The sequence below is a fragment of the Oryctolagus cuniculus genome, chromosome 12 (genome assembly GCF_964237555.1).
Source record: "Oryctolagus cuniculus chromosome 12, mOryCun1.1, whole genome shotgun sequence".
NCBI classification, from domain to species: domain Eukaryota; kingdom Metazoa; phylum Chordata; class Mammalia; order Lagomorpha; family Leporidae; genus Oryctolagus; species Oryctolagus cuniculus.
Window position 1 is genome coordinate 95,666,647 of NC_091443.1, and position 23,676 is coordinate 95,690,322.

Consider the following 23,676-nt stretch of genomic DNA (forward strand, 5'->3'; position numbering starts at 1 on the left):
CAAGAGCATTTGCTCCTGGGGTAGCACTAGGACTTGCTGGGAAGAAAGCTGGGGAACTTTCTGGGGGGATGGAAATGTTCTGTATTACATCTTGACGAGGGCTTAGATTACACAATGACATGGGCCAGCATCTGTTGGACTCATCGGATGGAACATATTAGACCTGCACGTTTCAGCGCATACGCATTTTATCAAAAACATCCAGCTCAGAAGCACTCATCGGTGCTTCTGAATTCTGGAACTTTAGACAAGATACTGGAGGGGGGAGGGGAGGTATGCAGGTAGGAGGCCAGAGGGATGTGTTACAAAGCAAATGCAGCAGAATGCTAAGTATGGAAGCTACACAGCAGGCACACAATTGTTTAGATAGGATTCCTACAAGTCTGCAATGAATACTGTACTGATAAAAGGAAGGAAAGAAAGGGATGGCTGGCACGGGACTGAGTTCCAGAAGAGTTCAAAGGCACAGCAACAGCAAATGAAACAGCAGCCCAGAAAGGTGGAATAGCTACATCTTGGCCTTGGCACTGTGGTGCCGAGGGTTAAGCAGCCTCCTGCAATGCCGGCATCCCAGATGGGCTTCAGTTCGAGACGTGGCTGTTCCACTCCTGATCCAGCTCCCTGCTAAAGAGCCTGGGAAAGCAGCGGAGGTTTCCCCAAGTGCTTGTGCCCCAGCTATCCACATGGGAATCCTGGATGGAGTTCCTAGCTCCTGGCTTCAGCCTGGCCCAGCCCTCAAGGGCTGAGTCAGGAGGCCGCCCTGGGCTGTGGGAACCATGGGATCGGCCTGCTCTTGTCTCCCAGTCTTCCACTCAGTAACCAGCCTGCTTAGAATATGACCCCTGTTCAGATTCAGTAATGGGAACCAAGGGCATTAAGGGGTCAGCCTCATGCCTGTAGCATGTGGTGTGTGATCTCCACCCCAACCAGTGTTGAACCAAACTAAAGGATGTCTGAACAGTAACTATGTAAAACATCGCTTGTGCAAGGCAACAACGCAAACTTACCAGGGTCTGACACACTGACCACACCTACCCTTGGTGGAGAGCAGTTTGGAGGTGACCTCCAGTGTCTCCAGGGGTTCCTGGCCAATGTTTTCTAAGGTGATGACGAGTTGCTCTGTCCCCGTGTTGAAGAGCTGCACAGACACGTTGGTAGATTTCTCGTCACCAGAGGAAGGCTGCAACAAGTGTACCAATCTAAACCAAAAGCAAGGAGAGTAAACTGAAGGAAGAAACCAATGCTGTGTAGGAATGATTCACATCAGGAGCCGGTGCTGTGGTGTAGTGGGGAAAGCTGCTGCCTACAGCACAGCATCCCATGTGAGCGCTAATTCAAATCCTATCTGCTCCACTTCCAATCCAGCTCTCTGCCAATGTGCCTGGGAAAGCAGCGGAAAACGACCCAAGTACTTGGGCCTCTGCACCCATGTGGGAGACCCAGAAGAAACTTCTGGTTCCTGGCTTTGTCCTGGCCCAGCCCAGTCATTTGGGGAGTGAACCAGCAAATGGAAGTTCGATTCTGTCTGTCTGTCTGTCTCTCTCTCTCTCTTTCTCTCCCTTTCAATTAATAAAAAAAATGATTCACATCAGCTTAAAGGACGACCACATTTTGGTATTCAGAAATAGGAGCTAGAGGTGCTGGCACTGTGGTGCAGCCTGTTAACGCCCTGGCCTGATGTACCGGCATCCCATATGAGTGCCGGTTCTAGTCCTGGCTGCTCCACTTCCCATCAAGCTCTGTGCTATGGCCTGAGAAAACAGTGGAAGATGGGCCCTGCACCCAAGTGGGAGACCTGGAGGAAGCTCCTGGCTCCTGGCTTTGGATAGGCGCAGCTCCAGCCATTGTAGCCAATTGGAGAGTGAACCATTGGATGGACGACCCCCACTCTGCATCTCCTTCTCTCTGTATAACTTTGACTTCCAAATAAATAAATAAATCTTAAAAAAGAAAAGAAATAGGATATAGGTCTCCTCGCCCGCATGTGTAGCTGCGTTTAGGGGTTGAGAGTTCCTAGACCAGCGGAGACAAGATGGCGGAATAGTGAGGGCATGCACCGATAGTCCGGGAAAATTTAGTTTAATAAAAGTGGAGTTACGGTAGCCTCAGAAAAAGGATCAGGAAAAATTTGCAGAAGAAACTCTTCTGGATCTAGTGGCTGTGACTTGGAGGACCTACTGGGAGAACAAGGTCGCCCACCGTGTGGAAGCTGAGCCGCGGGAGCCACAGGGTCTATGCGTCAGCACAGGAAGGGGAGTGGATGTCATACAGACACCAGCGGAGAAAGCAGGGACGCCCAGGGCTCTGAGGCCACACATCGGCGCTGGAAGGGGAGGTGAGTTCAGTAACCCAAGACATTGGCAGGGAAACGGCAGTCAGAATCTAGAAGGGAGTGGGAAAGTTCACCAGACTGACTACAGGAGAGAAGGAAAAAAAAAGGTGGGGGGGTACTGGTACAGACGAGTTTCTTTCTAGTTTCTCTCTCCGCCATCCTTGCAAAGAAAGGAAGAGACAAAGAGCAGGCCCCACTCTGGATATACTTAACAACAGGGGAGAGCTAAGGAACTGAGTTGCTACAATTCAGTAGCCTAGGCAACCCAGTGGGAGTCCAGAGGAGAAACAGAGCTTGCACAGACTCTTTGGGTAGAAGCCAGAGATCTGAAGCTAAATACCATCCATTCTGCTCAGCCTTGCAGTATTACTTACCTCCTGAATAAAATAAATAAATAAATAAATGAATAGAGAGAGAGAGATTTACCACGCATAACCTGAGGGTGTCACCTTTGCACAACCATAACCTGGAAGAACCAAGCAGAGCTCTCAGGCCACACCCATCTCAAGCCTCCAAGGCTCCTCCAACAGCAGGTATTCCACTTAACACAGACATAGTATAAAATAAAAAAAATGCACAGTGAGGGAAGAAGAATTGACTATGCTAAGCAACAAACACAAAAATCGAGGGAACAAGATCAATGATGACACTATGATGCCTCCAAATAAACAAAACACCCCAAGCCAAGATTATGAAGATGATGAGATAGAAGAAATGCAAGATACGGATTTCAAAAAATTTATGATAAGATCATTTAGAAGTTTTCAAAAGCAAATCCTTGAACTACAGAAATCCTTATTGGACAGGATTGAAAATCTCTCTCGTGAAAATGAAATTTTAAGGAAGAATCAAAATGAAACGCAGAAACTAGTAGAACAGGAAAGTGTGATAGTGAAGAGAAATCAAAATGAAATGAAGAGCTCAATAGATCAAATGACAAACACATTAGAGAGCCTTAAAAACAGAATGGGTGAAGCAGAAGAGAGAATATCGGACATAGAAGATAGAGCACAGGAAAACATACAGTAAAACCAAAGAAAAGAAGAGGAAATTAGAAATCTAAAAAATATTGTTGGGAATCTACAGGATACTATTAAAAAAACCAACATTCGAGTTCTAGGAGTTCCTGAAGGCATGGAGAGACAGAAAGGATTAGAAGGCCTATTGAGTGAGATACTAGCAGAGAACTTTCCAGGTTTGGAGAAGGACAGAGACATCCTAGGACAGGAAGCTCATAGAACCCTCAATAAACATGACGTAAAGAGATCCTCACCACGACACGTTGTAATTAAACTTTCCACAGTGAAACATAAACAAAAGATCCTAAAATGTGCAAGAGAGAAACATCAGATTACTCTCAGAGGATCTCAAATTAGACTCACAGCAGACTTCTCATCAGAAACACTACAGGCTAGGAGGGAATGGTGAGACATAGCACAGGTGCTAAGAGAGAAAAATTACCAGCCCAGAATATTATATCCTGCTAAGCTCTCATTTGTGAATGAAGGTGAAATAAAGACCTTTCATAGCAAACAGAAATTGAAAGAATTTGCCGCCACTCGTCCAGCCCTGCAAAAGATACTTAAAGATGTGCTACACTTAAAAACACAGAAACACGGCCATCAATATGAAAGAAGATAAAGGAAGAACACCTACCAGTAAAAGAGCATGGGGAGCTCAAAGCATATACTAGAAAATATCTCTGGGAAAATGGCAGGGCAAAGTCACTACATATCAATAGTCACATTAAACATTAATGAACTTAAATCTTCAGTTAAAAAACACCGATTGGCTGATTGGCTTAAGGAACAAAACCCAACTATTTGTTGCCCACAAGAAACACATCTCTCTAACAAAGATGCATGCAGACTGAAAGTGAAAGGTTGGAAAAAGATATTCCATGCCAACAGAAACCAAAAAAAAGCAGGTGTAGCCATATCAGACAAAATAAACTTTAATACAAAAATTGTTAAGAGAGACAAAGAGGGGCACTATATAATGAATAAGGGTTCAGTTCAACAGGACGATGTAACTATTATAGATGTTTATGCACCTAATTACAGGGCACAGGTCTATTTAAAAGATATGTTAAGGGACTTAAAGGGAGATTTAGATTCCAATACAATAGTACTGGGGGACCTCAGTACTCCATTCTCAGAAATAGACAGATAATCCGGACAGAAGATCAACAAGGAAACAGCAGATTGAATCGACACTATTGCCCAAATGGATCTAACAGATATCTACAGAACTTTCAATCCTACATCTAAAGACTTTACATTCTTCTCAGCAGTGCATGGAACCTTCTCTAGGATTGATCACATACTAGGCCATAAAGCAAGTCTCAGCAAATTTAAAAGAATTAGAATCGTACCATGCAGCTTCTCAGACCACAGCGGAATGAAGCTGGAAATTAGCAACTCAGGAAACCCTAGAAAGTATGCAAACACATGGAGACTGAACAACATGCTCCTGAATGAACAATGGGTCATTCAAGAAATCAAAAACTTTCTGGAAGGAAATGAGGATAACAACACAACATATCAAAACTTATGGGATACAACAAAAGCAGTATTGAGAGGCAAGTTTATAGCAATAGGTGCCTATATCAAGAAATCAGAAAGGTACCAAATAAATGAGCTTTCAGCGCATCTCATGGACCTAGAAAACCTACAGCAAACCAGACCCAAATCTAGTAGGAGAAGAGAAATAATTAAAATCAGAGAAGAAATTAACAGGATTGAATCCAAAAAACATTACAAAAAATCAGCCAAACGAGGAGCTGGTTTTTTGAAAAAATAAACAAAATTGACACCCCATTGGCCCAACTAACTAAAAAAAGAAAAGACCCAAAGCAATAAAATTAGAGATGAAAAGGGAAACATAACAACAGACACCACAGAAATAAAAAGAATCATCAGAAATTACTACAAGGACTTGTATGCCAGCAAACAGGGAAACCTATCAGAAATGGATAGATCCTGGACACATGCAATCTACCAAAATTGAACCATGAAGACATCGAAAACCTAAATAGACCCATAACTGAAACAGAAATTGAAACAGTAATAAAGGCCCTCCCAACAAAGAAAAGCCCAGGACCAGACGGATTCACTGCTGAATTCTACCAGACATTTAAAGAAGAACTAACTCCAATTCTTCTCAAACTATTCAGAACAATTGAAAAAGAGGGAATCCTCCCAAATTCTTTCTATGAAGCCAGCATCACCTTAATCCCTAAGCCAGAGAAAGATGCAGCACTGAAAGAAAATTATAGACCAATATCCCTGATGAACATAGATGCAAAAATCCTCAATAAAATTCTCGCCAATAGAATACAACAACACATCAGGAAAATCATCCACCCAGACCAAGTGGGATTAATCCCTGGTATGCAGGGATGGTTCAACATTCGCAAAACAATCAATGTGATACACCACATTAACAGACTGCAAAAGAAAAACCATATGATTATCTCAATTGATGCAGAGAAAGCATTCGATAAAATTCAAAACCCTTTCATGATGAAAACTCTAAGCAAATTGGGTATAGAAGGAACATTCCTCAATATAATCAAAGCAATTTATAAAAAAACCACGACCAGCATCCTATTGAATGGGGAAAAGTTGGAAGCATTTCCACTGAGATCTTGCACCAGGCAGGGATGTCCACTCTCACCACTGCTATTTAACATTGTTCTGGAAGTTTTAGTCAGAGCCATCAGACAAGAAAAAGAAATTAAAGGAATACAATTTGAGAAGGAAGAAGTCAAACTATCCCTCTTTGCAGACGATATGATTCTTTACTTAGAGGATCCAAAGAACTCTACTAAGAGAATATTGGAACTCATAGAGGAGTTTGGCAAAGTGGCAGGATATAAAATCAATGCACAAAAATCAATAGCCTTTGTATACACAAGCAATGCCACGGCTGAGGAAGAACTTCTAAGATCAATCCCATTCACAATAGCTACAAAAACAATCAAATACCTTGGAATAAACTTAACCAAGGACGTTAAAGAACTCTACGATGAGAATTACAAAATCTTAAAGAAAGAAATAGACGAGGATACCAAAAAATGGAAAAATGTTCCATGCTCATGGATTGGACGAATCAATATCATCAAAATGTCCATTCTCCCAAAAGCAATTTATACATTCAATGCAATTCCAATCAGGATACCAAAGACATTCTTCTCAGATCTGGAAAAAATGATGCTGAAATTCATATGGAGGCACAAGAGACCTCGAATAGCTAAAGCAATCTTGTACAACAAAAACAAAGCCGGAGGCACCACAGTACCAGATTTCAGGACATACTACAGGGCAGTTGTAATCAAAACAGCATGGTACTGGTACATAAACAGATGGATAGACCAATGGAACAGAATAGAAACACCAGAAATCAACCCAAACATCTACAGCCAACTTAAATTTGATCAAGGATCTAAAACCAATCCCTGGAGCAAGGACAGTCTATTCAATAAATGGTGCTGGGAAAATTGGATTTCCACATGCAGAAGCATGAAGCAAGACCCCTACCTTACACCTTACACAAAAATCCACTCAACATGGATTAAAGACCTAAATCTACGACCTGACACCATCAAGTTATTAGAGAACATTGGAGAAACCCTTCAAGATATTGGCACAGGCAAAGAATTTCTGGAAAAGACCCGGGAGGCACAGGCAGTCAAAGCCAAAATCAACTATTGGGATTGCATCAAATTGAGAAGTTTCTGTACTGCAAAAGAAACAGTCAGGAGAGTGAAGAGACAACCGACAGAATGGGAAAAAATATTTGCAAACTATGCAACAGATAAAGGGTTAATAACCAGAATCTACAAAGAGATCAAGAAACTCCAAAAAAACAAAACAAACAACCCACATAAGAGATGGGCCAATGACCTCAATAGACATTTTTCAAAAGAGGAAATCCAAATGGCCAACAGGCACATGAAAAAATGTTCAAGGTCACTAGCAATCAGGGAAATGCAAATCAAAACCACAATGAGGTTTCACCTCACCCCAGTTAGAATGGCTCACATACAGAAATCTACCAACAACAGATGCTCACGAGGATGTGGGGAAAAAGGGACACTAACGCACCGTTGGTGGGAATGCAAACTGGTTAAGCCACTATGGAAGTCAGTCTGGAGATTCCTCAGAAACCTGAATATAATCCTACTGTTCGACCCAGCCATCCCACTCCTTGGAATTTACCCAAAGGAATTTAAATTGGCAAACAAAAAAGCGGTCTGCACCCTAATGTTTATTGCAGCACAATTCACAATAGCCAAGACCTGGAACCAACCTAAATGCCCATCAACGGTAGACTGGATAAAGAAATTATGGGATATGTACTCTTTAGAATACTATACCGCAGTAAGAAACAATGAAATCCAGTCATTTGCAACAAATGGAGGAATCTGGAACACATCATGCTGAGTGAAATAAGCCATTTCCAAAGGGACAAATATCGTATGTTCTCCCTGATCGGTGACAACTGACTGTACACCAAAAAGGAAACCTGTTGAAGTGAAATGGACACTATGAGAAATGGTGACTTGATCAGCATAGCCCTGACTGTTAATGAACAACTTAATACATTATCCCTCTTAGTAATTTTTTTGTCTGTTCTACTTAATATGACTGGTTTAATTCTGTAATTAATACACAGTTATTCTTAAGTGTTGAAATTTAACTGAAATGTGATCCCTGTTAAACATAAGAGTGGGAATAAGAGAGGGAAGAGATGTACAATTTGGGACATGCTCAAGCTGACTTGCCCCAAATGGTAGAGTAGTCCATAAGCTGTACTTTGGATATCTATATTCATTAAATATGAGTTAAAAAAAGAAAAGAAATATGATCTAGAGAGTCTTGCCTTTGAATGAGAAATTCAGGAACCAACCATGCTGAGAACAAATTGGGCTCTGTAAGCTAGGCACATGATGTGCCTCAGCTCCAGGCTCCCATCAGAGGCACTTTTTTCCCAAACCACTTTTTTCCCCAACCTAATCCTGAAAAAAATAACAGCACAACAACTTTCTCTGTGCCATCTGTAGCAGCGTTCCTCACTCCTAGGTCAGGGAAGAAAAGTCGATGCACAACCTCCCTGCATGACCACTATGCAGCTCGCATATCTGTCTTCCAGGGTGAAGGAGTCAGGAGGTAACAAAACTTGGCCAGGACTAATCACTGGGCATCTCACACAGCAGGGTGCCCAGGCCCTCTGTGCTGCAGGGGAGAGGGGCAGAAGGAGGCACCCACAGTGTAGGAGCCCCAGAGCTGTGAGGAATGGCACTGCCACAAAGGCACACTTGGGACGTGACTCTGGAACCCAGCTCCCACTGGCAGCACTGTCCTCCTTGGCCTTGTGCTGGCCCCAGAGCCTTCCCAAGGCAGGAACGATGTTTCTGTCTGTTTGCTATCAGCTCCTAGCCTAAGAAAGGACTTTGAAGACCAATCCCATTCACATAGCTACAAGGAAGACCTTTCTCTCTCTCTCTCTCTCTCTCTGGCACTGTCCGCACTGCCTGTCAAAAAGAAAAAAAGAAAAGAAGAAATGCTCAGGATCACTAGCCGTCAGGGAAATACAAATCAATACTACAATGGCCTTGTGAATGTGGGGAAAAAGCACCCTAATCCACTGCTGATGGGAATGTAAACTGGTATTGCCACTATGGAAGATAGCATGGAGATACCTCAGAAATCTGAATACAGACATAGCATATGACACAGCCATTCCACCCCTGGGAATATACCTAAGGGAAGTGAAATCAGCATATGAAAAAAGAGTTATCACTGCCCTCCCCCGTATTTACTACAGCTCAAATCACAGCAGCAAAAATATGCAATCAGCCTAAATATCTATCACCTTAAGACTGAATAAAGACATTATGGGCTATGTACATATACAGACTGCATACGTATACAGACTGCATAGCCTGGCTATTGTGCACCCTACTGCAATAAGCATAGGCCTGTGAAAACTTCCCTGTCTATAATTATTTCTTTTTTTTAAAGCTACAGTACCAAACCTTTTGAGGTTTAACAGCTATTTTTTTTTCACAGGCAGAGTTGGACAGTGACAGAGAGAAAGGTTTTCCTTCCGTTGGTTCACTCCCCCCCCCCCAAATTGCCCTATGGCTGATGCACTGCACCGATCTGAAGCCAGGAGCCCGGTGCTTTCTCCTGGTCTCCCATGTGTGTGCAGGGCCCAAGTACTTGGACCATCCTCCACAGCACTCCCGGGCCACAGCAGAGAGCTGGACTGGAAGACGAGCAACCGGGAGAGAATCAGGTGCCCCGACCGGGACTAGAACCCGGTGTGCCGGTGCCGCAGGCAGAGGATTAGCCTGGTGAGCCACAGCGCCTGCCAAAATACAGTTCTTGAAAACTCAGTGAAACTGACAAAACGTTTATCCACAGGAAACAGGGGGAAAAAAGAGACCAGACTCCAATGATTTAACAACAGAAATGACAGCGAGGACATTACTACCAACCTTACCAAAATAATAATCAAAAAGCACTACGGAAAATCCACAGAGCCCTACCATCACACCAAATGCGAGGAACCTGAAACTGTCCTCCTAGACCAGGAAACGGACCAGCATTTTCACCCTTGTTCCTCCAGTCCACAGTCTCAGAGGTCTAGAGCAGGGCGGCTGGGCCATCACAAAGCAAACACACGGGAACGTGGGGCCATTCTGGGAGGAGACAGAGCCACCTCTGCTCTCGCACAGCTGCTCGCACAGCACGACCGCGACTCCACTCGCACCGTCGGGACCCAGTGGGAAACCGCAACAGCCACGCGTCACTCACCTCCAAGGGTGCCCAGTCTGCTGGCGGGACAGAGGCCTGCCAAGGCCGCTGCTTCCGGAAGGGGCTGAAGAAGAGAAACGCACCTGGGAAACAGCGTGGCAGCCTCTCCTGATCCCGGCCTGGCCCTGGGGCCGCTGGGTCTCCCTCAGGCTCGGCCAGCAGCATCGCAGACAGCTACTCAAGGCTCGTGCAGGCTCTCGGCAGGAGCGGACACGGCGCTGACTCCCACCTGAGCACCACTGGGCTGTAGGCGCCAGGCGTGAGGGTGCACTTCCGGGTCACAGCACCAGGCGCAGGCGCACTCCCCACTGGCTGTCACCATGGCGACACAGGATGCTTCTGCACACTGCCCCATCCAGCCTCCCAAGTTCCAGGACTGCTTCCAGTCTTGCCTCTCCAGGGTTCTCTGGGAGAACCCGGGCCATCAGCGTCTGCATCCCTGAGTCACAGCCTGGATAGTGTCTGTTTCATTTGACAGGTTTTCTTTTAGATGCTCAGTTAGTTGTCACAGATCAAGGGGAATATATGATATTTATCACTTGGGGACTGGCTTATTTCACTCACCATATTGTTTTCCAGATTCCTCCTTTTGTAGCAAATGACTGGATTTCATTTTTTTTTACTGCTATATACTATTCTTTAGAGTACATATCCCATAATATCTTTATCCAGTCTTCTGATGATGGGCATTTGGGTTGGTTCCAGGTCTTAGCTATTGTGAATTGAGCTGCAATAAACATTGAGTTGCAGACAGCTCTTTTATTTGCCAATTTAAATTCCTTTGGGTAAATTTCAAGGAGTGAGATGGCTGGGTCTTATATTATGGCTATATTCAGGTTGGTGAGGAATCCCCAAACTGATTTCCATAGTGGCTTTACCAGTTTGCATTCCCACAAACAGTGGGTTAGTGTCCCTTTTGCCCCACATCCTTGCGAGCATCTGTTGTTGGTAGATTTCTGTATGTGAGCCATTCTAACCGGGGTGAGGTGAAACCTCATTGTGGCTTTGACTTGCATTTCCCTGATTGCTAGAGATCCTGAACATTTTTTCATGTGCCTGTTGGCCATTTGGATTTCCTCTTTTGAAAAATGTCTATTGAGGTGCTTGGCCCATCACTTAAGTGGGTTGTTTGTTTTGTTGTTGTGGAGTTTCTTGACCTCTTTGTAGATTCTGGTTATTAATTCTTTATCAGTTGCATAATTTGCAAAAATTTTCTCCCATTCTGTCAGTTGCCTCTTCAGTTTCCTGACTGTTTCTTTTGCAGTACAGGAACTTCTCAGTTTGATATAATCCCTATTATTATTATTATTCTGACTTCTAGTAGCTATTTTTTCTTGTGTATGGACTGTTCCTTATATATTTTCTCATTTTAAATTTATTTATTTGTTTATTCATTCGTTTATTTATTCTGTCAAAAACAACACATTTGACATAGTATCACTTATGATACAATAAAAAGCAAATTGGAGTATTATGATTAGAAAAATACAGTAAACACAATTTTTATCTCTAAGTTTGGGTAAAGGGAAATTTAATCCTTTTGTTGAACATGATTTTAATTTTCTCCAAATTTCCATGGAATTTTATTTTTAAAATCATTCAGAATGCTGAAGCAATGTGCCTGGTTTTGGGTGGCACAAACCTGAAAATTGAGATTCTCTTTTTGCAAAGCTCTGTGTAAGAACTGTGTACAGCCTCTTTGTTTTGCAATTTTTTCATGTATTACATTTCATTTTGGTTTATAAACTTTATTATGTTACATTTTGGCTTCATGTTGGATAATGGAATTCAGGTACTTAGATAAATTATATTTATATGTATATAATTTATCTAAGTACCTGAATATATATATTAATTATTATATGTATAATATATAATATACATTCATATTATTTATCTAATTACCTGGATACATATATATATATATATATATATCAGGGCTCACACATTTTTTCATTCTGGAATCCTTATTTGTTTTATTGTTTTGGCTTACCACAGCTGTATTTTCCTTTGTTTTTGAGCTGTTCACCAAAATTTTGCTTGTTTCAAATTTAATTATTTGTTTATTCATTTGTTTATTTAGTCTTTTAAAAACAAAACCACATTTGACATAGTATCACTGATGATACAAGAAACACATTAAATTGGAGTTTTATGATTAGTAAACTACAGGGAACACCTACCCTTATGATTTATGTGTCTGGGAAAAGTGAAGAAGAGAAGGATTTTAAGTTTCTCCAAAATGAATTTGACTACAATTTTTTTGTTTAAATCATTTGAAATGCTGAAGCCCCTTGGCCAGTATTGAGAGGCAGAAACCAGAAAATCAGTTCTCCTGTTACTAAGCTCTATATCAGATCTGGCTACAGCCTCTTTGTTTGTTTTGCATTTTAATGCATTACATTTCATTTTGGCTTATAAATATTTTTTTGAGAGGCAGAGTGGACAGTGAGAGAGAGAGACAGAGAGAAAGGTCTTCCTTTGCCGTTGGTTCACCCTCCAATGGCTGCCGCAGCCAGCGCGCTGCGGCCGGTGCACCGCACTGATCCGATGGCAGGAGCCAGGAGCCAGGTGCTTTTCCTGGTCTCCCATGGGGTGCAGGGCCCAAGCACCTGGGCCATCCTCCACTGCACTCCCTGGCCACAGCAGAGGGCTGGCCTGGAAGAGGGGCAACCGGGACAGAATCCGGCGCCCTGACCGGGACTAGAACCCGGTGTGCCGGCGCCACTAGGCGGAGGATTAGCCTAGTGAGCCGCGGTGCTGGCCTTGGCTTATAAATATTAATATGTTACATTTTGACTTCATTCTACATAATGGGATCCTGGTAATTGTAAAAATGGTCTTCTTTAATTAGGGCACTGGCATTTAACCTTCTGGAATCATACGTTTGTTTTATTGTTTTGGCTTCCAGCAGCCAGCTGTTTATGGGCTGTTACACACTTTTTTTTGTGTGGCACAAAGGAGAAAAATCTGGTTCTCTCATTGCAAAACTCTATATCAGATCTGGATACAGCCTCTTTGTTTATTTGCCTTTTTAAGTATTTTTAATGCATTATATTTCATTTTAGTTTATATATTTTATTATGTTACTTTTTGACTTCATGCCAGATTAAAGAATTTTGGTAATTGAATTAATTTTCTTTTTTTAATCAGGTCTCAGGCATTTCACCTTCTGCAATCCTACTTTCGTTTTCTTATTTTCCCTTACAGCAGCCAACTTTTCCTTTGTTAATGGGCTATTGCCCCTTTTATTCCTTGTTTTCAATCTATTCATTTGTTTATATATTTATTCTGTCATAAACAACAATAAAATTGACATTGTATCACTTATGATACAATAAAACACAACAAATTGGAGTTTTATGATTAGAAAACTTTTGGGAACACCTACCCTTATGATGTATGCATCCGGGTCAATTAAAATTTAACTGTATTGTGCAAGAGAAGGATTTTAATTTCTCCAAAATGAATCTTACTGCGATTTTCTTGTTAAATCATTTGGAATCCTAAAACAACTCGTCTGGGTTTTGGTTGCACAAACAAGAAAAATCTGGTTCTCTTGTTGCTAACTTCCATATCAGACCTGGCTGCAGACTGTTGGTTTATTTGGTATTTCATTTCATTTGGGCTTATAAATTTTATTATTTTACATTTTGGCTTCAGGCCGCATAATGGAATTCTGGTAATTATGCAAATACCCTTTCTTTTTATCAGGGCACTGGCATTTTACCTTCTGGAATTCTAGATTTTCTTTTATTGTTTTGGCTTCAACTAGTCAATATTTTCTTTGTTTATGGACTGTTCACCACATTATTTTGATTTTAAATTTATTTGTTTATTCATTGGATTAATTATTTATTCTGTCCTAAATAAAAGCACATTTGACATAATATCCAATATGATACCTAAAACAGCAAATTGGAGATTTGTGATTAGAAAACTACCCTTATGATCTATCTTATGGGAAAAATGAAATTTAAGTGGGAGAGAAGAATTTTAAATGTCTCTAAAACAAGTTTAACTGCAGTTTTCTTATTAAAATCATTTGGAATTCAAAATCAGCAATCTTGGCCTGTTTTGGGTGCCACAGACTAGAAAAAGCTGGTTCTCTTGTTACAGAGCTCCATATCAGTTCTGGCTATAGCCTCTTTGTCTGTGGTGGGGTGTTTTTGGTATTTTTTCATGTATTGCATTGCATTTTGGTTTATAAATTTTATTACGTTACATTTTGGCATCATGCCAGATAATGGATTTAAGTAAATGAATATGCTCCTCTTTAATCAGTGTGTAGGTTTTTTACCTTCTGGAATTCTAAGTTTGTTTTATTGCTTTGGCTTCCAGCTGCTGCCTTTTTCTTTGTTTATTTGTGTATTCTGTCAGAAAAACACACTTGACATAGTATCCCTATTGTACAAAAAACCCAAGAAATTAGAGTTTTATGATTAGAAAACTACAAGGAACACCTACCCTTATGATCAATGTGTCTGGAAAAGTGAAATTTAAGCCTTTTGTAGTAGAGAGGAATTTTAAGTCTCACAAACCAAGTTTGACTGTGATTTCCTTGTTAAAATAATTCAGAATTATAAAGCAACTTGACCTGTTCTGGGTGCAACAAACCAGAAAAAATCCAGTTCTTTTTGCAAAGCTCCATATCAGATCTGGGAACAAAATCTTTGTTTCTTAGTATTTTTGGAATTTTATTCATCAATTCCATTTCCTTTTGGTTTATATTTTAACTATGTTACATTTTGCCTTCATGCCGATAATACAATTCAGGTAATTGGATTGATTTTCTTTTTTAATCAGGGTTCAAGCATTTTAATTCTTCAATTCCAGGTATTTTTTTTGGCTTCCAGCAGCTGCATATTTCTTTGTTTATGGACTATTCCCAAATTTTTCCTTGTCTTAAATTTATTTGTATGCTTATTCATTTATTCTATGAAAAACAATACATTAGAAATAGTATCACTGTCGATACAAAGAAACACAACAAATTGTCATTTTATGATTAGAAAACTACAGGAAACACCTACTCTTATGATCTATTTGTTTGGAAAAATTGCAATTTAAGCCCTCTGTAGAAGAGAAGGTTTTATGTTTCTCTAAATTGAGATTAACTGAGGTTTTCTTCCCAAACTCATTCAGAATGCTCAAGCAATTTTCCCAGATTTGGGTGGCACAAACAAAAAAAAATACAGTTCTCTTGTTGATCACCTCCATATCAGAGCTGTCTAGAGCCTCTCTTTGTTTGTTTTTTTTTTGTTGTTGTTTTTGACAGAATAAATAAATGAACAAATGAATAAACAAATAAATTTAAAACCAGAAAAAATCTGGAGAACAGCCCATAAACAAAGGAAAATATTCTGCTGGTAGCCAAAACAATAAAACAAACCTAGAATTCCTGATTAAAACAACATCATTAACCCAGTACCTGAATTCCATCATCCAGCATGAAGCGTAAGGTAACATAATAAAATTTATAAACCAAAATGAAATATAGCACATGAAAAAATGTAAAACAAACAAACCAAGATCAGTATCCAGATCTGATATGGAAATTTGAAACAAGAGAACTGGATTTCGCTGAGGTTTTTTTTGAATTTTAATTTAGAATGTATTTGAGAAACACAGAGACATACCACCACCACCCCTCCCACCTGCTGGTCCACGCCCCCAAATGCCCACAAAGGCCGCCCAATCCTCAGAGGGTGGGGCAGAGCCGTCTACTCTAGCCACCCTATGCCCGGAGGGTCTGTTCCAGCTACACCTGACCCCGCCTCCACCCTCCCCCACCCAGGCAGGTGCTCCGTGACCACAACTGCCTGCAGAAGCTGCTGCAGCACCTGACCTCACACAGCCTGACCATTGTGAGTGACGCATGCTGCATGTTCTGGAACCTGTCAGCCTGCAGCACGTGAGACCAGGAGCTGCTGTGGGACCTGGGTGCCGTGGGCATGCTGCGCAACCTGGTGCACTCCGGGCACAAAATGATCGCCATGGGCAATGCCACTGCCCTGAACAACCTGCTGGCCTACCAGCCCGCCAGGCACCAGGCAGCCGCCATGGCCATGTCCCCCGGCACCTGCGTGCCCAGCCTCTGTGTGTGCAAGCAGCGGGCACTAGAGGCAGAGCTTGACACCCGGCACCTGGTGCAGGCGCTCGGCCACCTGGAGAAGCAGGCCCTGGCTGAGGCGGAGGCCGAGGTTGCAGCCGCCGCCAAGAAGCCACTGCTGCCCCTGTGGCACCTGGACGGGCTGGCGCGGTACTATGCCTCCGACTGGGGCTGCTTCGAGGACGACCACGACGCGCCCGAGAAGGAGGAGGGCAGCAAGGCTGTTGTGGCGGCCAAACCCAAACCAAGCTGGTGCTGGGGTCCGCGGAGCGACCATCTGATGGAGGACATCTCGGCCTTGCACACCTCGTCTGACTACAGCTTCAGCCTCAGCTCCGAGGATCCCGGGCAGTTGTGGGGTGGGGTGGGGGGGGGTGGGGGGGGCAGGCGCATCCCCTGCTGCTCAAGGCAGCTCATGCCAGCCTGTCCGACGACAGCCTCAACAGCAGCAGCAGCAGCAACGGCTACTGCCCGCGGGAGCACATGAGGACCTGCCCGCTTGCCGCGCTGCCCAAGCACTGCAAGGAGCTCCTGGGCGGGCAGCCACGGCCCGCTCGGCTCGACCGTGGGCCCACCCGGGACGCCGCCGGCGCCAACGCCCGCGTGCGCACCATCAAGCTGTCGCCCACCTATCAGAAAGTGCCTCTGCTGGAGGCCGCAGGCAGGGCAGGCACCAGGAATCCTGGCGGCCCCCAGGTGGCCCCCAGGGCCTGGAAGCAGCACTGGCTGCTGTCTGAGGGCCTGAGCAGGTGCCCGAGAAGCTGGGAGCCGGCTGGCCGGCCACGGCCAACAGGCCGCTGCAGAGGCTGGTGGCGCAGGAGGGGCCCCTCTTGCTGACCCGCTGCAGCTCTCTGTCCTCGGCCGGACGCCCCACCCCCAGCGAGGCCAGAGACATGGACAGCGACTCCTCCCTCGAGGGCCTGTGTCGCTCCCCGTTTTCGTGGAGGAGCGACACTGAACCCTGCACTGTTCTTTCGTCTGCTCGGCCCTCCCCGGGTTTGCTGCTGGTTCTTCCCGGGTTGGCTACTGTCCCTTCCACCTCCGTGGAAGGGCGGTTCCCCCTGGCCACTTTCCCCACTTCCGCAGGGGAGCGGCACACCGCCGGCCGGCTCTCTTGGGGGCTGCACAGGTGTTCCCCTTAGATGATCCCCTTAGATGTTCCTGGTGCATGCCGTCTCTCTCCTCCTTTATAGTCCTCCTCCGCCAATCCCAACTCAGCTGCCCACACGCCGAGTACGCTGCTCTCCTCCAATCAGGAGCAAGTCCTACAGTTTATTGGCTGAACTGGAGGCAGCTGTGTAGAAGCTGTTTTCTCCTCTCCCAGCGCCATATTGTGGGAGAGCAGATGCATAGAATAAGTCTTAATTCCAGTAACTCAGTCCAGTCCGGGTTGCTCCCAGTTGCTCCCCACAGAACCCCTTTCTTTTTATTTTTGGCGTTGATATGCGCCTGTCTTCGGTGCCCCGCGGCACACACTCTGCTCTGCTTGCTAGAGTTGCCCACAGGTTCTTACAAGTGCTATCAATCAGGCAAACCGAATCCGGGTCCTCTCTTCGCCATGTTGTGAGGAGGTTTATAGGTGCTGATGCGTGTTTGTGTTCGGTGCCCTGCAGCGCATGCTCTGCTCTGCCTGCAGGTGCTTACAAGCCCTATCAGGCAAACCGAATCCAAGCCTTCTCATTGCCATATTGTGGGGAGGCTTATTGGTGTTGATTCGTGCCTATCTTCGGTGACCTGCAGCTCATACTCTGGTCGAGCTGCCTGCTGGTGCTTATCGCCCTAATCAGGTAGACCGAATCCAAGCTCTCTCATTGCTGTGTTGTGGGGAGGCCTTTCTCTATTTCTCTATCTCCGGGCATTCCTATTTCTCCCATTTTACTTCTATCTTCCAGCATTCCTATTTCTCTCATTTTACTTCTAAAATTTCTGTTTCTCTTATCCCTGCGGCTTCCCGGCGCCCGAGCCGAGGCTGCTTCTCGGCGCCTCGCCGCCCCGCGGCAGCTTCACGGCTCTGCGCGGCTTCCCGGCGCCTCGCCCCACCAGCGGGCTCCCAGCTCTGCGCGGCTCGGCTTCGCGCGCACACTCCGCAGTCTCCACGCCCTTCGCGTCCTCACCATGGCCTCTGCCAGCCCCGCGTTCCCTATCCATTCACGCCCCGTGCTCTCTCTGCACGCAGTGGCTTCCGCGAGTCACACAGCCCCAGCTCACGTTTCCGCCACCACCGGCATTCAGTCCAAGTTCCCCGGACTAACCTGGCGAATTCCAACCTGGCGGCCCACGTCTCTGCCTCTGGTTCCAGATCTTCGCCTCTTGCTCCCCGGGGTGACTTGAAGAATTCCAAGGTGGCTTACGTCTCCGCCTCGGCCTGCACTCGCGGCTTCATCCTCCCTAACATTTTTCTCTACCCGGTATGTTTCCTTAAGTTTTCTTCCAACAATATTCCTCCCTCATTTCTCCTGGCCTCTCCCCACAGTCCGTATCCAAGTCTAAGTTTCTTATAGGTTTCACTTTCACTTTCAACCTGCAGTCCGTATCTGAGTCTAAGTTTCTTCTTGCTTTCACTTTAAATCCTAACTTCTTTCCCACAGTCCATATCCGAGTCTCTGCCTAGGCTTTCAATAGCTTCTTCCAGCACCTAGGCTCTTTGCTAGTCTCTCTCTCCGGTATTTTCCTTCTTCTTCCCTCCTAGGTTTCCTATCCAAGTCACAGCACCATTATGTCGCTCCCCGTTTTCGTGGAGGAGCGACACTGAACCCTGCACTGTTCTTTCGTCTGCTCGGCCCTCCCCGGGTTTGCTGCTGGTTCTTCCCGGGTTGGCTACTGTCCCTTCCACCTCCGTGGAAGGGCGGTTCCCCCTGGCCACTTTCCCCACTTCCGCAGGGGAGCGGCACACTGCCGGCCGGCTCTCTTGGGGGCTGCACAGGTGTTCCCCTTAGATGTTCCCCTTAGATGTTCCTGGTGCATGCCATCTCTCTCCTCCTTTATAGTCCTCCTCCGCCAATCCCAACTCGGCTGCCCACACGCCGAGTACGCTGCTCTCCTCCAATCAGGAGCAAGTCCTACAGTTTATTGGCTGAACTGGAGGCAGCTGTGTAGAAGCTGTTTTCTCCTCTCCCAGCGCCATATTGTGGGAGAGCAGATGCATAGAATAAGTCTTAATTCCAGTAACTCAGTCCAGTCCGGGTTGCTCCCAGTTGCTCCCCACAGGCCTGGAGGAGGCCAGCCCCAAAGAGGCGGAGTTCGACCGGGCATAACGTGGGCCTGGGGCCGCTTCCCTACCCATGGCCATCCAGGCCCGCTGGCGGGGCTGTGGCTGGGGCCTGGGCATGGAGGACGCCATGCTGTCCAGCTCGTCGGAGAACTGTGTGCAGGAGACGCCGCAGGTGCTGAGCCACTGCAGCTCCGTGAGCTCCCTGGGCAGCTTCAAGAGATCCCAGCCATCACCAGTTCCATCCCCAGTGACCCCTGAGGTGGACTGGGCAGCAGCATGGTGAGCCCCAGGGAGCTGCCCAATAGCCTCGGGCAGACCATGTCGCCCAGCAACAGTAAGACGCCGCCGGCCACGCAGCCCGGCCAGCCCAAGGGCAGCCAGGTCAGCCTGCAGTGGGAGAGCTACGGGAAGCGCTTCCTGGACATCCCCAACTGCCGGCAGCCCTGCCACCTGCCTTCTGAGCTGGACGCCTGCAGCATCCGCTTCACCATGAAGAAGCTGGACGAGAACTTCTGTGCCTCCAGACGCAGTTCGCTGGCCCTGCACGAGCACTACGTGCAGCAGGACCTGGAGCTGGGGCTGCTGCTGCCCACCTGCCCCGACCTCCACGCCAGCCACCATCAGTGAGAAGAGGCCGCTGGACGCCAGGAGGGGCCGCCACCCGTGGGCTCCCGCACCCGCATGGCCGCGGACCAGGAGCTGGAGCTGCTGCATGAGTGCCTGAGGGCGGCCGTGCCTGTACAGCTCTGCACGGTGGCCTTGGCACTGGTGCCCAGCCACCGGGCACTGCCCATCCCTGTCTACATGCTGGTGCCCACCCGGGCCCAGGAGGAAGACTCGTGCACCAACTCGGCCGAGGGCACTCCGGTCAGCTTCTCCAGCGCCATGTCCCTCAGCGAGGAGACCCTGCAAGGGCCCACCAGGGAGCAGCCCTGAGGCTGGCTGGACAGGTGGGAGCCCCCCGGCCTCGCGGCCCCAGCCAGCCAGATCTCCAGAAACCGGCTCAAAGCCGGGGGCGGTGGCTGGAGCCCGGAGCAGAGCTGGGGCACAGTCAGGAGCCGGACCGGGCTGGAGCTGCCCCTGGGCCAGCCCGCAAGTGCCCACTTGGACCAGGCTGGGGTGGAGGGGGGAGGCAGTCCCTGTGCCTCAGGACGTCCACCAAGGAGGCCGTGTACTGCTTCTAGGACTCTGAGGAGGCGCCCTCCTCTGCCGGGCCGCACCTGCGGTGACTGTCCACGATCCCGCGGGCCCTGAGGCGGGGCGGGAAGGAGGCCCGGGCCCCAGCCAAGGCGGCCTCTCAGGCCCAGCCGCCCCCCCACCCCAGCCCAGCCCCGGCTGATCGCCAAGGAGACCCCCACCTTGCTATTCTCTGAGCTCTTCGGCCAGCTCGCTCAGCGAGCCTGAGCCCTGTGAGCAGCCGGCCAGGCCAGCCACCTGGGAGGCCCAGAGCCTACTGTCCCCCAGGCCCCGCGCCAGGGAGGTAGGGATGACAGCTCCCCCAGCCCGTGCTCAGAGTAGGAGCTCCTGCGCTGCTGCATCGGCTTAGCCCTGCCCAGGTGCCACAAGGCCCAGGCTCTGGGCAGGACCAGTGACCAGCAGAGGCACCCCAGGACTGCCTCGAGGAGGCGGCCGGCTCAGACCAGGCCTTGGACCTGGACAGCGTCCAGTGGTGCACCATCCAGGAGGGCGGCAGCTCCATCATCATGTGGCTGCACCAGGCGGCCTTCTCCGAGTCCGACTCACTCCTGTCCCTGGGGTCTGCTCTATCCACGGGCCCCTCCCTGCAGCTCTCCATGTGCAGGAACAGGTGCCAGCCCAGGGCCGGGCCGGGGAGGGCAGTGCCTGGCGGCCAGGATTTCTCTGGTTTTTGCATCCAAAATTAGCCAAGATGCTTTACCATTCTGAATAATTTTAACCAGAAAACCAGTTAAACTCATTTTGGAGACACTAAAATCCTTCTCTTCTAGAAAAGTCTTTTAAATTTCACTTTTCCCAGACACATAGAGCATAGGGTAGCTGTTCCTTATAGTTTTAGAATGATTAAAATCCAAATTATTGTGTTCTTTTGTATTAAGGGATACTATGTCTAATGTGTCTTTGTTTTTGATAGAATAAATAAGCAAATGAATAAACAAACAAGTAAATTTACAAACCAGAAAAACGTGTGAATAGCCCATAAACAAAGGAAAAAAATGGCTGATGGAAGACAAAACAATAAAACTAACCCAGAATTCCAGAAGGTAGAATTCATGTGTCCTGATTCAAATGACCAGTTAATCAAATTACCAGGATTCCATTATCCAACATGAAGCCAAAATATAACATAACAAAATTATAAACCAAAATGAAATGTAATACATAAAATGTATACCAAAAAAAAAAAAAACCCAAAGAGGTTGTCATTGATCTGATATGGAGGTTATGACCAAGAGAAGTAATTATTCTGGTTTGTGCCACTGAAAACCAACCAAGTTGATTTACTATTCCAAAGCATTTTATCAAAAAAAAAAAAAAAACACAGTCAAACCCATTTTGGAGAAATGTAAAATCCTCCTCTTGTACAAACAGCTTAAATTTCACTTTTCTTAGACATATAAATCATATGGATAGGTGCTTCCTGTATGCTTCTAATCAAAAATTCCCATTTGTTGTGTGTTTTGTATTCTAAGGGATACTATATCATGTGTGTTGTTGTTTTTGAAAGGATAAATAAACAAATCAGTAAACAAATAGATTTAAAACTAGAAAAAATGTGGGTAAGAGCCCATAAACAAAGGACAAATCATCTGCTGGTAGCCAAAACAATAAAAAACCTAGAATTACAAAAGGTAAAATTCCTATTCCCTGATTGAAAAGACAATTTAACCAATCATAAGGATTCAATAATCCAACAGGAAGCCAACATGTAGCAGAATAAAATAAATCAAAATGAAATGCAATACATGAAATAAATGCAAGACAAAGCAGCTATAGCCAGATTGGATATGGAGGTTAGCAACAATAGCAGTGAACTTCCCTCATTTGTGGCACTGAAATCCACTGATATTGCTTTAACATTCTGAATGATTTTAACAAGAAAACCACAGTCAAACATGTTTTGGAGAAATTAAAATACTTCTCTTCTAAAAAAGGCTTAGATTTCATTTTTCCCACACACGTAGAGTATAAGGGTAGATGTTACCTGTAATATTCTAATCATAAAACTACAAATTGTGTTTTTTGTAACATAAGTTTACTATGTCAAATGTGTTGTTGTTTTTGTCAGAATGATAAATAGATAGATAGATAAATAAATAAGAATTAAATAGATTTTTGTTTTTGATTTTTTTTTTTTGACAGGCAGAGTGGACAGTGAGAGAGAGAGACAGAGAGAAAGGTCTTCCTTTGCCATTGGTTCACTCTCCAATGGCCGCCCCGGCTGGTGCACTACAGCCAGTGCACCACGGTGATCCAAAGGCAGGAGCCAGGTGCTTCCCCTGGTCTCCCATGGGGTGCAGGCCCAAGCACTTGGGCCATCCTCCACAGCACTCCCGGGCCACAGCAGAGAGCTGGACTGGAAGACGAGCAACTGGGAGAGAATCAGGTGCCCCAACTGGGACTAGAACCCGGTGTGCCGGCGCCACAAGCAGAGGATTAGCTTAGTGAGCCACAGCGCCTGCCAAAATACAGTTCTTGAAAACTCAGTGAAACTGACAAAACGTTTATCCACAGGAAACAGGGGGAAAAAAGAGACCAGACTCCAGTGACTTAACAACAGAAATGACAGCAAGGACATTACTACCAACCTTACCAAAATAATAATCAAAAAGCACTACGGAAAATCCACAGAGCCCTACCATCACACCAAATGCCAGGAACCCGAAACTGTCCTCCTAGACCAGGAAACGGACCAGCATTTTCGCCCTTGTTCCTCCAGTCCACAGTCTCAGAGGTCTAGAGCAGGGCAGCTGGGCCATCAAAAAGCAGACAGGAACGTGGGGCCATTCTGGGAGGAGACAGAGCCACCTCTGCTCTCGCACAGCACGACCGCGATGCCACTCGCACCGTCGGGACCCAGGAGCAACAGGCACGCCAGTAGCGAAGAACCCCAGTGGGAAACCACAACAGCCGCGCATCACTCACCTCCAAGGGGGTCCGGTCTGCTGGCGGGACAGAGGCCCGCCAAGGCCGCTGCTTCCCGAAGGGGCTGAAGAAG

At 46.1% G+C, this 23,676-nt stretch overlaps 1 protein-coding gene, 1 long non-coding RNA gene and 1 pseudogene across 2 annotated transcripts in view; 1 reads left to right on the forward strand and 2 right to left on the reverse strand.

The window, feature by feature from the left end:
- Nucleotides 1-23,676, reverse strand: part of LOC103346435 (neuroblastoma breakpoint family member 4) — a 1,612,367-nt gene that overhangs the window by 151,137 nt on the left and 1,437,554 nt on the right. The window lies entirely within an intron of this gene.
- The window catches only part of LOC138844805 (trafficking protein particle complex subunit 9-like), a 315,342-nt gene that overhangs the window by 10,631 nt on the left and 281,035 nt on the right, over nt 1-23,676 (reverse strand). Inside the window, exon 2 of the mRNA XM_070054855.1 lies at nt 1,036-1,199. Within this exon, the coding sequence (XP_069910956.1) occupies nt 1,036-1,199 (164 nt within the window). The remainder of the gene's footprint in view (nt 1-1,035; nt 1,200-23,676) is intronic.
- LOC103346436 (adenomatous polyposis coli protein 2-like) lies at nt 10,479-23,671 on the forward strand (annotated as a pseudogene).